General features: G+C 53.6%; 1 protein-coding gene across 3 annotated transcripts in view; it reads right to left on the reverse strand.

Moving 5' to 3' along the window:
- The window catches only part of PDE4A (phosphodiesterase 4A), a 52657-nt gene extending 39628 nt beyond the window's left edge, over positions 1 to 13029 (reverse strand). For 2 of the 3 annotated variants that reach the window (XM_066346494.1, XM_066346490.1), the window contains exon 1: positions 9727 to 10252. In XM_066346494.1, coding sequence (XP_066202591.1) covers positions 9727 to 10028 — 302 coding nt within the window. In that variant the 5' untranslated portion in view covers positions 10029 to 10252. Of the gene's footprint in view, positions 1 to 9726; positions 10253 to 12892 lie in introns of those variants that run through there. The other variant, XM_066346500.1, reaches the window with a different exon arrangement.
- Between the last annotated feature and the right edge of the window lie 834 nt (positions 13030 to 13863).

A 13863-nucleotide genomic window follows, 5' to 3' on the forward strand; every position in this document is an offset into this window, starting at 1 on the left:
CCCCAGAGTGGCTCTGCTGTCTAATCACTATAACTCTGGGGGGCACTATCCCCCTTCACAGATAAGGAAACTAAGACTTAGAGAGGTGAACACCCTTGAATAAAGTTAGCCAGCTGGTTATAATTCTGGAGCTTACTTACTCCATTCAACCAGTTAGTGGCTTTTAGGGGTTAGGAAAGGGGGGGAAATCTTGTTTTAAATAAAAATAGGTAAATCTCGCCTGACCTGTGGTGGTGCAGTAGGATAAAGCATCGACCTGGAAGTGCTGAGGTCGCTGGTTCGAAACCCTGGGCTTGCCTGGTCAAGGCACATATGGGAGTTGATGCTTCCAGCTTCTCCCCCCCTTCTCTCTCTGTTTCTCCTCTCTCTCTCTCTCTCTCTCCCTCTCCTCTCTAAAATGAATAAAAAAAAATAGGTAAATCTCTACTTTAGGGTACCACCTCTGTACAGATCTTTCTACCTGTTGGCTCTGCTGTCATAGGACCCGGAGTCAGATGGTCCAGGCTTAAGTCTGGCCACTGGCACTTAGTCATTTGACCCTGGGATAGTAACTTCATTTCACTGACTCTCAGTTTTCCCACTTGTAAAGTGGGTATAATATATATTATGCATCTCATGGATGGACACTTAATAGACTCAGAAAAGTGGATGCAGTAAGCACTCACTCTGAATGTTAGTTGCGATTATTATTATTTGACAAAACATTTATGAAGATCTTATAATGTGCCAGACACTGTACTAGCCAGAGGACACAAATGATGACAGTGATGATGATCACAGACCTTCGGATTGCTTCCTGAGGTTCAGCACCTGTAGCTATGATCTCATTTAATCCTCACAAAACACCTGCAAAGAGATACTAGTGTTGTCCCCATTTTACAGATGGGAAAACTAAGTCTTAGAGAGACACAACTTGCTCAAAGTCACACAGATCCAGGCTCTAGACCAGTGTTGGTCACTCTGTATTTCATTATTGCCTCCCTAAGGAGTAGTTTTTTAAATAAAAATCTCTCTCATCACCTCCTCCATGAAATGTCAATACCACAGCTATTCTGTATGTTTGTTTACATACGGTGTGTATATGGGAGCTTTGTACAGAAACATTTTTTGTGTGTGACAGAGACAGAGAGTGGAACAGATAGGGACAGACAGACATGAAGGGAGAGATGAGAAGCATCAATTCTTCATTGTGGCTCTTTGTCCCAGCTCCTTAGTTGTTCATTGATTGCTTTCTCATATGTGCTTTGACCAGGGGGCTACAGCAGAGCAAGTGACCCCTTGCTCAAGCCAGCAAACTTTGGGCTCACACCAGCGACCTTGGGCTTCAAGCCAGTGATCTTTGGGCTCAAGCCAGCGACCCCGTGCTCAAGCTGGTGAACCTGCGCTCAAGCCAGATGAGCCTGTGCTCAAGCTGGCAACCTCAGGATTTTTTTATTTTTTTGTATTTTTCTGAAGTTGGAAATGGGGAGGCAGTCAGACAGACTCCCGCGTGAGCCAGACTGGGATCCACCCGACATGCCCACCAGGGGGCGATGCTCTGCCCATCTGGGGTGTTGCTCTGTTGTGACCAGAGCCATTCTAGTGCCTGGGGCAGAGGCCACCGAGCCATCCTCAGCACCCAGGCCAACTTTGCTCCAATGGAGCCCCGGCTGCGGGAGGGGAAGAGAGAGACAGAGAAGAAGGAGAGGGGGAAGGATGGAGAAGCAGATGGGCGCTTCTCCTGTGTGCCCTGGCCGGAAATCGAACCCGGGACTCCTGCACACCAGGCCGACGCTCTACCACTGAGCCAACCGGCCAGGGCCTAACCTCAGGATTTTGAACCTGGGTCTTCTGCATCCCAATCCAATGCTCTATCCACTGCACCACTGCCTGGTCAGGCCATAAACATTTTTTTTACACATCCACCCCAAGAAGCAAATTTTGCACCCATGAGGATGACACCACCTCATTGGGAATGCATGGTTTCCCAACCTGGGCACTATTGACATTTGGCATCTGATAATCTTTTGTCCTGGGGGGCAGTCCTGTACACTCCGTAGCAGTAGCAGAATCCTGGCCTCTACTTACTAGATGACAGTAGCACCCCCTCAGTCATGACAACTAAATGTCTCCAATCATTGCCACCTTTCCCCTGGGGAAACAGATTTGCTCCCAGGTGAGAACTCCTGCTCTAAACCCATTAATATCCATCACTGGTTGCCAGGACCTCTTGGTCCAAGTACAAAGAGAAAGGAAGGACATTCACATTTATCTGAATTGTTTTGCTAATTGATTATTTTTTTTTTAGAATGAGAGAAAGGAAGGCAGCAAGAGAGGGGAAGGAGAGAGGAGAAACATCAATTCTTAGTTACTTCACTTTAGTTGTTCATTGATTGCTTCATTTTTTTTTTAAAGATTTTATTTATTGAGCCTGACTTCTGGTGGCACAGTGGATAAAGTGTTGACCTCAGCATTTCAGATCGATGCTTTTATCCACTATGCTGCCACAGGTCAGGTTTTGTTTTTTCTCTTCTTCTTGAACGTGCCTTGACCTGGGGCTCAGGCTGAGCCAGTGACCCCATGCTCAAGCCAGTGACCTTGGGCTCATGCCAGCGACCTTGGGATCATGTAGATCAGTGGTCCCCAATCCCCGGGCTGCAGACCGGTACCAGTCCGTGGGCCATTTGGTACCGGTCCACAGAGAAAGAATAAATAATTTACATTATTTCCATTTTATTTATATTTAAGTCTGAATGATGTTTTATTTTATTTTTATTTTTTATTATTTATTTATTTTTATTTTTTTTTCTGAAGCTGGAAACGGGGAGAGACAGTCAGACAGACTCCCGCATGCGCCCGACCGGGATCCACCCAGCACGCCCACCAGGGGGCAACGCTCTGCCCACCAGAGGGCGATGCTCTGCCCACTAGGGGGCGATGCTCTGCCCCTCTGGGGCGTTGCTCTGTTGCGACCAGAGCCACTCTAGCGCCTGGGGCAGAGGCCAAGGAGTCATCCCCAGCGCCCGGGCCATCTTTGCTCCAATGGAGTCTCAGCTGCGGGAGGGGAAGAGAGAGACAGAGAGGAAGGAGAGGGGGAGGGGTGGAGAAGCAGATGGGCGCCTCTCCTGTGTGCCCTGGCTGGGAATCGAACCCGGGACTCCTGCACGCCAGGCCGACACTCTACCACTGAGCAAACCGGCCAGGGCCCGATGTTTTATTTTTAAAAAATGACCAGGCCTGACCTGTGGTGGGGCAGTGAATAAAGTGTCGACCTGGAAATACTGAGGTCGCCAGTTCGAAACCCTGGGCTTGCCTGGTCAAGGCACATATGGGAGTTGATGCTTCTGGCTCCTCCCTCTTCTCTCTCTCTCTGTCTCTCTCTCCTCTCTGTCTCTCTCTCCTTTCTAAAAATGAATAAAATAAATTTTTAAAAAATGACCAGATTTCCTCTGTTACATCCGTCTAAGACTCACTCTTGACGCTTGTCTTGGTCACGTGATACATTTTCCGTTCCACCCTAAAGGCCAGTCTGTGAAAATATTTTCTGACATTAAACCGGTCCGTAGCCCAAAAAAGATTGGGGACCACTGATGTAGATAATCCCACGTTCAAAACAGCAACCCTGTGCCTGACCATGCAGTGGCGCAGTGGATAGAGTGTCGGACTGGGATGCGGAGGACCCAGGTTTGAAAGCTTTGAGCAAAGCTCACCAGCTTGAGCCCAAGGTTGCTGGCTTGAGCAAGGGGTTACTCGGTCTGCTGTAGTTCCACGGTCAAGGTATATATGAGAAAGCAATCATTGAACAACTAAAAAAGTGTCACAATGAGAAATTGATGCTTCCCATCTCTCTCCCTTCCTGTCTGTCTGTCTGTCCCTATCTAACCCTCTCTCTGACTCTCGCTCTGTCTCTGTTAAAAATAAACAAAACAAAACAAAAAACACAGCAACCCTGTGCTCAAGCCATCAATCTTGGAGTTTCAAACCAGGGTCCTCAGCCTCCCAGGTCAATGCTCTATCCAATGCTCCACTGGTTGAGCCTCTGAATTGTTTTTGCTGATTCTTTACATCAGACTTTGGGAATAGGTTCCTTAAAGGCCCATTTCAGAGATGGGAAAGCCAAGGTCCAGAGAAGGAAGTGACTTGGCCTTCAGCTAGGAAGGAAAATACCTGTGTTATAAATCCAGTTCTCTGGCTCCAGCCAACTGAACTTTATCCCTTTCTAGGAAGTCAAATGTAAACTGAGGCCTAAAACTAACCTTGACCATGGCCTACAAGGCCCTACATGAGCTGCCCCATCGCCTCCTTGCCTCATATCCCTTCACTCACCCCTTGCTCACTCTGCGCTGAACACACTTGCCTCCCTACTTCTCCTCCAACATATTAAACACACTCCTACCTCAGGACCTTTGCACTGGCTGTTCCCTCTGCTTATTACCCTCATCCTTCAGATACCCACATACTATCCCCTCTCACTTCATCTAGGTCTGTGCTCGAATACCATCCCCTTAGAGAGGTCTTCCCTGTCCCCAGGGTCCTTCTTTTCTTCCTGTCCCAGTTATTGGGCTCCAAGGACTGGGATTTTTGCTGCTAGGCCCCTCAGATTTGTTTCCTTCCTGCTGAGTGAACTTTGTCCCTCCCTAGGAAGTCAGATGTAAACTGAGGCCTGGAATATCATATACCTTTACAGTACTTGCTATTTCTCCCTCACCCACTAGCCTAAGAACTCCTGGAGGCAGAGACTGGGTCTATCTCTTATCTTCAGTTCCAGACTGAAGATCCTCAATCAATGTGGAATGAATACAGATGAGGAAACTGAGGCTTAGATGGTAAGGTCATTCCCAAAGTCACACAGCAAATCAAGGACAAAGGCTGGATTTGAGCTTTTACTCAGGAGTGAAAACAGTAGGCCCAGATGCCCCCCCCCCCCAACTCTGTCCTTACCCTGCCAGTCTGTGGCTTCCCCAGACCCAAAACCCTGACTTCCTGCAACTCAGAGAGGCTTGCAGTCAATCTTTGAGTCGTGAAAGATGGGACACCCTGGCAGCCAAAGCCTGAATTTGTGATGTGAGGGATGCTCCCTTTCTCTCTGCTGAAGTCAATTTGAGGAAGTTCAGTTCTCAAAACACCAGCTCCTGCCTGACCAGGCGGTGGCGCAGTAGATAGAGTGTCGGACTGGGATGCAGAGGACCCAGGTTCGAGACCCCGAGGTCACCAGCTTTAGCGCGGGCTCATCTGGTGTGTGCAAAAACTCACCAGCTTGGACCCAAGGTCGCTGGCTGGAGCAAGGGGTTACTCGGTCTGCTGAAGGCCCACAGTCAAGGCACATATGAGAAAGCAATCAATGAACAACTAAGGTGTCACAATGCGCAACAAAAAACTAATGATTGATGCTTCTCATCTCTCTCTGTCCCTGTCTATTCCTCTCTCTGACTCTCTCTCTGTCTCTATAAAAAAATAAAATAAGCCTGACCTGTGGTGGCACAGTGGATAAAGCGTTGACCTGGAAATGCTGAGGTCGCTGGTTCGAAACCCTGGGCTTGCCTGCTCAAGGCACATATGGGAGTTGATGCTTCCAGCTCCTCCCCACTTCTCTCTCTCTCTGTCTCTCTCTCCTCTCTAAAAATGAATGAATGAATAAATAAATAAATAAAACAAAAAAACTCCACCAGCTCCTGGTTGTCCAGTCCTGATGTCAGCCATCTCAGCCTTACCACAACCCTAGGATGGGCAGATCTTATTCAGCTTGGAATACTGATGAGAAAACTGAGGTACAGGGAAATCTGGTCGCTCGCCCCAGGTCACACAGACAGTAAATGGGCAGTAAAGGGGCACAATCTGAATCTCACTCACTGGTCTGGAGCTGAGGAGGCCTAGTTTTTAACTTCAATTCTGCCCCTCTTGGCTGTGTGACTTTGAGCAGGCCTCTTCATCTCTGTTTCCTTAGCAGGAATGGAAAGCCAAAGATGCTGGTTGTAAAAAACGCAGGTTCGTGTTACAAGGCCTAGACATGCAAGTCCACGGAGCCCAGACGGGAACTCCGCGATCTCAACTTTTCCACCAAATTCCTCTCTATCCGCCAGGCGGCGCTCTCCAACGCGTCCGGCTGGGGTTGGCGGCCTGGTCCCAATACACCTGGGGAAGGCGCAGACCTCGTCCATAGCCGTCGGTTGGCTGGCGTGGCGCCCGCATTCCAAGGCGCTCAATAAGCATGAATAACACCAGGCGCCCCGGCAGTGAGGGCTGCGGCGTCTTTGCTCTGTTCTGAGAAAAGTCCCGGAGGCAGATCCCGACTCCCAGTGCACATTTAGCCTGTGCCATTTTCCTTGTCCAGTAGGGGGCGCGCGGAGACACCCGCTCCCAGTACACAACCAGGAGCATAGGAGCGCCAAAGACAAAAGGAGAGGCGAGGATCCAAATGGGCAGAGATCATCAGCCAGAGAAAGACCCCAGTCCGGCTGCCTCCACCCCCTCCTAGAGCCAGGCAGAATTTGAGGGTCCAAAGTGGGGCAGTGGGGAGACGAAATGTTGGCTCATCCGCAATTAAGGCAAGACCCCCACCCCCAACCTCACCACTAGAGTCCTCTTCCTCGCGCTCCATCTGCCTCATGACAGATCGTGGCGGTACCGTGACTCAGCTCCGCAAGCAGCCAGGAGCGCAGGCTCATACATTCCCAGGTCCCGTGGGGGGGGGGGGGGCGGGAAGCGGGGGGTAGGGGGTAGGGGAGGGGTTAAGATGCCATCTCGGATGGGGAGCAGTGCCCTCTTTCTGGGGGTTCCTATGATTCAAGTCTGGAGAGTTCTCTAGACCCTCTTTTTTTTTGGGGGGGGGTTGCATGAACTCCAACATGGGAAACTCTGGAACCCTCTGTGTGTAAACTAGTAGAGTCCCTTTCTGGAGAACTAGGCTGGCAGAATGCACCACTCTAAAAGGCAAGGTGCCCATTGGCGGCCTCTCAGTTCCCCCTTCCTCCTTCTGCCTGGGAGTGGGGGGAGGATGCTGGCACCAGTGCCCCCCATCCTACCACAGCCCCTAGTAGCTGCACAGGCCACTGTGAAACAGAAACCTGAGCCCCTGCGGAATGTGGTTGAGGTTCTTGTTTTTCCTTCCCATCCTGCAGAAGCAGGGTCTAGACGGGCCCCACCTCCACTCCAGAATCCAGGTGCCTGAGTGACTAGCTACTGAGCACTCACGCACTCACTTTTTACCCAAATCCCTAATCTCATAGAACTTTCAAACTGACCCCCATAGCGCAGTACTGACAACAGCTCCACTTTACAAATGGGGAAACGAAGGCTCAGTGAGGCCTTGTGCCAGGACACACAGGCATCAGATAGACCTGTGCTGGAATCTCAGCTCTGTCATTTCATGATTGTGTGAGTGTGGGCAAGAAGAAGGGTCTTTGCCCCTCTGAGCCCTCAGTTTCCCCATCTGTCCAACAAGAATACCTCACAAGTCACTGGGAATGAGGATTTGTGGATAGTTTCCCCACATGGAGCCTGAGAGTCAGCTATTATAATATAGATACTACTATGATAATGATGATTATTACCACTCAGCCACTGTGCCCCAAGAGTGAGTACCCCAGAGACCAGGCTGGGAAATCCTTGGGGCCTTGAAAAGAGTTAAGGTACAGTTCCTATTACACCCCACCCCCGCCCTGTTCTCTTAGGACAGTGACCTGGCATGCTGCCCTTGGTCTTGGCATTTCCTGTTGATTCCAGCTTTATTTTTCCTTCAGCTTCTCTCCAGTTCCCTCTGGGAAATAGCAGGCTATTTGTGAGGGGCTGCCGGAGGGGGAAGGGGTTCTGGGGCTGGATGTGTGCCGAAAAGAGGTAGCCTAGAGGCTGTGGTACCTGCTGGAGGTCCCCAGAGCTAGAATAGTAGGGTCACGGCCTAAAAGGGCCTCCCATGGGAACTCCAGAGTGAGAGGCTGAATCTTGGTGATGTTCAAGCAGAGTGGCACCCATAGGGCCCAGGTAAAGCACACAGTCAAAGCCATCAGTCACACATGTCACCAGAGCGCACACAGGTGGACCTCAAGCACCACTGGAACTCCAGGTGGTTAGAGGACAAGCATGCCAGGCAGACGGGAACACACCTGCAAGTCAGAGCACTGACTCCCAGACACCAGGTAGCCAAGAGCACGTCTCAATCTCAGTTTCTCAGGGAGAATTGAGTACTGCTGACACAATCACATTGTCGAGGGAGTGTACACATCATAATGCTACTGTCATAGTCACTGTCCCAGCGGCACACATAGGCACCGTTATGACCACTGTCCTGGGAGCTGGCCAACTCACTATCACAATCACAGCATCCCAACACCACATACAGTTACCAACACAATCACAACATCGTGGTAGCACATATAACCACATAGTCACAGTATTCCAGTAGTCACAGTCACAATCACTGTTCCAGAGGCACACAGTCACAAAATCACTATCCTGGGAGCACACACAGTCCCACCGACACAACACTGTTCCTGAAACACAGTCTCCATGTTATCATGACAGGACTCAACCAAGACAGCCACAGCTGGTCACACCCCAACAACTGAAGAGCTGAAGCAAAGTCAGATCAGTGAGAGGATACAGTCAGAGCCAGCCCAACACACCCCCTTACTAACACTGTCACTTGGGGAGGCAGGGAATCCTCCCCCCTGTGCTGGAACTGTGCACGCACTGGACCCTGCTCCCCACTCTGTGCAGCTGCGGAACCCTAACTCTCTCTTGCACTGAGAAGGGTGCTCCACCTAGCACACAGTCCCCCAACACAGTGCTCTTCAAAGAGGCTCTCTCTGGATTTCTGACTCCAGCTGCTTCAGAGTGAGGTCACAAATGCCCCCCACATCCCATAAAGTCCTCCACCACTTAGAAGAACCCTAAGAGCCCCTCAGCCTGGAAGAAACACTGGTTCTAGCAGGTGCCGCCCTAAAGAGTGCCCCCTAGGACACCCTCACACTATTAATCTAGCTTTCAATACAGTGCTTCCAGGCTGTACCCAGCTGAGCCACTGTCTACTTGTCACCAATTAGGGATCTAGACCCCTAAAGTTACAGTCCTCAATCCATATCACATTAATGCCACAGGCAGCATGAAGCCCCCTAAGGCGACCTCAGGATGGTGTCACTAGAAAGCTTCGGGTCTAGTGAACTATTATAAATTCACCCACGCCTGGCTCTGGGCCGGTTGGCTCAGCAGTGGAGCGTCAGCCCAGTGTACAGAAGTCCCAGGTTCAATTCCCTGTCAGGGCACACAGGAGAAGCACCCATCTGCTTCTCCACCCTTCCCCCTCTCCTTTCTCTCTATCTCTCACTTCCCCACCCACAGCCAAGGCTCCATTGGAGCAAAGTTGGCCCGGGCACTGAGGATTGCTCCATGGCCTACGCCTCAGAAGCTAGAATGGCTCTGGCCGCAATGGAGCAACAACCCAGATGGGCAGAGCATCCCCCCCTGGTGGGCTTGCCAGGTGGATCCTGGTCAGGTTCATGCGGGAGTCTGTCTGACTGCCTCCCAGCTTCTAACTTCGGAAAACACATACATACATACATACATACATACATACATACATACATACATACATACATACATAGAAAAAAAAATCCTGCGCGCCGCTCCCATCTCCTCCCCTCCAGTCACACTGACCCCGCCCGCACCACAGCGCCCCCCTGCGGTCATCGGGGCGAATTGCACCATTCCTGCGCGCCTATTCCCTCCGCACGCGTCCACCGTCGGGAGTCTTACCGCCTGCAGTTGCCTCCCCCGGTGCCGCCGCTGCCAGTGCCATGGAAGGACGAGGGCCAGGACATGCGAGACGTGCGCAAGCCCGGCCGGTCGCCGGCGTCCACAGCGTCAGCGCGCTCTATGGGCCGGTGCGGCTCTGAGCGCTCCGCGCTGTCCGAGTAGCCGCGCTGCTGGATACGGATAGGGGTTCGCGGCTGCCGCCACAGGTGCTGCGGAGGCGGTTTCAGGGTGGCCTGGCTCTCCCGAGGCCCAGGCAGAGACAGAGACAAGCTCCTCTCCGAGGGGGCGGCTGGGGGCTCCATGTAGCCGGCCCCCACACGCACCCCAAGGGGCTCCAGCCTTTCCACGCTTCACCCTACTCAGCTGCGCGAATGCCGACGCGCCCGGGGCCCCGTAGGTGCGCCCGGCCTCGGTGGGGCCATGGCGCCCCGGAGACAGACCCGGGGGCGCTACGGGCCGATCGCCCCCGGGCCGGGCGCCAAAGCTTCCAACCCGCGCGTGGCGCTCTGCTTCGTGCCCGGCAGCGCTCTACGCGCTGAGCGCCGGGTTCCGCGCCAGCCGCGGCTCCCCCCCCCAGCCCCGCCCCGCCCCGCCCCGTTGTCAGTACCGCCCCCCTCCTACTCCTCCTCCTCAGTCCCCGTCAGTGGGGGGCAGTCACCCAAGGAGGTGGGGGGGGGGGGGCTTCCCGCCCACGCAGAGCCCAGCTCCAGGCGGGGAGGGGGTGCTGGAGCGCAGCTTTCTCCAGAGTGTCCTGCCTAGCAGCGGCTCGCACCGGCACGAAAGGAGTTAAACGGTTAATCCGATCGAGAAGACACCCGACTGGTTGCCGGTGTGTCAGTCAGTCTGTCCATCATGGCGGGGGCGGAGCCCGGTGCTTGTATGTTCTCGCCACTACCCCAGGCCTGGGGGCATGTGTGGGAAGCGGTCAAGTGGTCCTGGTGGCACGGACGCGATGCCTGCGGCCGGCAACGTCGGTGTGCGGCTTATCTCCTGTCGGTGGGTCGGAGGATGGTGATGGTGTGTGCCCGGGGCGGGATGTGCGCGCACGTGGCCCCTTCCGAGGGTTGCCTGTGTTTTTAGTGTCCTGAAAGTGTGCGCGCGCGCACGTGGTTGGCTGCTGCGGTCTGCCTGTTTCTTTGGATTTTGCTGTATGTTATGTGTCTGTGAGTAAAGGATGTGCACACATGTGTGCTGCCTGTTGGGGAAGTGTGCGCCTCTTCGGGGTCCGTTCGGCTGCCTTAGGGGTTTTGCAAGTGTTCCCACGCCTTTGAGTGTGTAGTGTGGTCGGTCCGTGCTTGCGGAGTTGCGCACGCGATTCAGTCTCCGTTGTTTGACTGTCTTACCTAAGGAGTCCTTGTGAGTTGGTGTGTGTGTGGTTGGCCTGGACAGCTTTAGGGTGTTTCGAATGTGTCTCTCTGGTTCCCCTGTGGCTCCAGGGGGACACCCGGTGGCCGATTCCCCAGCTTCCCGTCCAGCGATCTGTATTTGGCTGCCTTTTCTAAAGCGCTTCTGCAGGAGGTAAACTGAGATAGATCCCAGGCAGCCGCGGAATGCACCCCTGTGCCCTTTTCAGGGGAGTAAACAGCCGCGCCTCCTCCCTGCGGCCCCGGCCTGCAGAGCCCCCCCCCCCCTTCCGGCACCTAAATCGGGAGACTCCGTGACTCACGCTCCCGCCTCCCCCAGCGCTGCGCCAAGCGAGCGAGCGCGAGCACAAAGCGAGCGGGATCCGAATGTTGTCCCCCTTCCCCCGTCGGGGCCCAAGCCGAGCCCTTGCAGCAGCCCTGCAGGGGGAGCGCCCCCGTGCCCCACCCGCCCGACGGAGGCGCTCAGATGTTAATCGACTTAGGTGCGAGTCCACAAAAGCAGGCTGTTGCCCTACTGTCACCCCCTCACAGGCTCCAGGGCAGGCCGTGCCGTCTGCCACTGCGCCTCCCCTCAACCCCAACCCCCGTAACTGTTCTTATATTAAAAAAATAATAATAAAATAAAAAAGCCCGTCTCCAACCCCCGCAGACGCTTTTCTCTCCCAGAGGGGGCTCCAGGCGTGGGAACATGGCAAGAACTGGCTGCCCATCAGTAGCAGTGGTCGTGGGGTATCCCAGAGGTCAAAGGTGTGTCCCCTACTTCTCTCAGGGACCCTCCCGCAAGCACATAGTCAGAGGGCTTCGAGGAGATTCGCAAGGGCTGACAGTCCTCCCAAGATCAATTGTAGGTCCTGGGCAGGGCCAAAGTCTTGGGGGTGGGGACTGAAACGTTGGCCAGAGCTCTGCACGGGCAACGCGGGATGGGAGATGGGGGGGGGGGGGGTGGATATCAGGCCACAGGGAGGTTGCAGAAGAAGGAGGGCACAAGACCGTAGGCCAAGCTGGTAGTTGGAGCTGTAGCTTGAGGCTGAGATGGATCAGCCTCTGAAGATGCAGAAGTGAGAAGGTTGTTTGGGCGGGGGGGGGGGGGGGGGGGGTAGAGGAGGTACATTAGACCACCCCAGGTGGGAATGACAGTCACTTCTTCCTCCCACTTGTCAACGAACCATTATACCTTGATGCAAGCAGAGAGACCTTGTAGCCCTCCAATTGAGTTGATGAAAGGGTGGGAAGATCAAGACTGCAGAAAACAGTGGTGGCCTAGGGAGGGCAGCAACAGGCTGGAGGGGGGCGGGCAGAGCAGCCTGGACCTGCTCAGCTGTCTTCTGGCTTTTGAACTCTTACTTGGGCCAAGATGGGGGTTGGAGTACCTTGAGAGGACCCCGATGAGAAATAGCAAGAGAGCCTGACCAGGCAGTGGCACAGTGGATAGTCAAACTGGGATGCAGAGGACCCAGGTTCGAAATCCCAAGGTCGCCGACTTAAGCGCGGGCTCATCTGACTGGCTTGAGCGTGGGATCATAGACATGACCCTGCAGTCACTGGCTTGAGCCCAAGGTTGCTATCTTGAGCTAGGGGTCATTCACTCTACTGTAGTCCCCCCCCCCAACAAGGCACATATGAGAAAGCAATCAATGAACAACTAAGGTGCCGCAACAAAGAATTGATGCTTCTCATCTCTTTCCCTTCCTGTCCGTCTGTCCCTCTGTCTGTCTGTCTGTCTGTCTGTCTCTCTGTCTCTCTCTCACACACACACATACACACAAATAGCAAGAAAGTGCAATGTAAAGGCTCACAGATACCTTTCATATCTTCCCAGAAGAAAGAAAAATGCCAGTCCAGTCCAGGCCTCCTCCAGGATCCCACCTTCCCCTTTAAGGCCTGGAAGAAACAGAATCCTCCTAGGAGGGTAAATAGAAGTGCACAGCCGACTGATCATAGATGCCTGCTCCCTAACTTGTCCCAGCACTCTGAATGTGGGGTTACCACTGAAAGTTGGGGGGCTGAAAGCCCTTTCCACAACCCTGCGCCTTACTGACTCAAGCAGCTGAAAAATGAAAGGGATTCTATAGACTGCAATGGGGCACCTTGGGGGAGGGGTGTCACAGCCTAATCCACCGACTCCAGATGTTTCAGCTGATTTTGCAAAATGCAGAGAGCCTGGAGCACAGAAAAAGCTGGTAGCTGGATCTAGACCAGCTGGCCCTGTACCTCTACCCTACCTTGCAGCCTGGTCCCCCTCCTGCCTACCTGTCGGCTCTGGTGATGGAAATCCGCGGAGGGATCAGAAGTGGCAGCGTGGTGGGCCGTGGAGGTACAGGGACTGCAGTGTCTGAGGGCTCAGGATTTGCCCAGCCCAGGTCAGGACCAGTGGAGAGGCGACGGCGAGGGCGTCGGAGGTCGGCCCCAAGCATGTTGGCATGGCTGGGTTCAGGGGTCTCCCCTGGCCTCTAAGGAGGGACAAAGGCAGCATGGGTTGTGTGGCCTGGCTAGGTAGCTAGCTGTGAGGCCCTCTCCACGGTATTGCCTCTTCCTAGCCATCTGGGAGAGGCTGGTGGGGCTATAGGCTCCCTGTGTCCCCCCTCAATGAGAGCCACGCACTGATCCCTCCCACAGAGGGTGCCTTCCCACTCCTTACTTCTGAGGGGTTCCCCTTCTCAGCTCTAATTTTTTGTGGGGCTCCCTCTTTATGTTTCAACCTCATGCCTGTACACTGTCCCTGATATGAGCTTCCTCTAACCCATCACCTTTTTAGGGTCTCTTCCACCCTCCA

The sequence above is a fragment of the Saccopteryx leptura genome, chromosome 1 (genome assembly GCF_036850995.1).
Source record: "Saccopteryx leptura isolate mSacLep1 chromosome 1, mSacLep1_pri_phased_curated, whole genome shotgun sequence".
NCBI classification, from domain to species: Eukaryota; Metazoa; Chordata; class Mammalia; order Chiroptera; family Emballonuridae; genus Saccopteryx; species Saccopteryx leptura.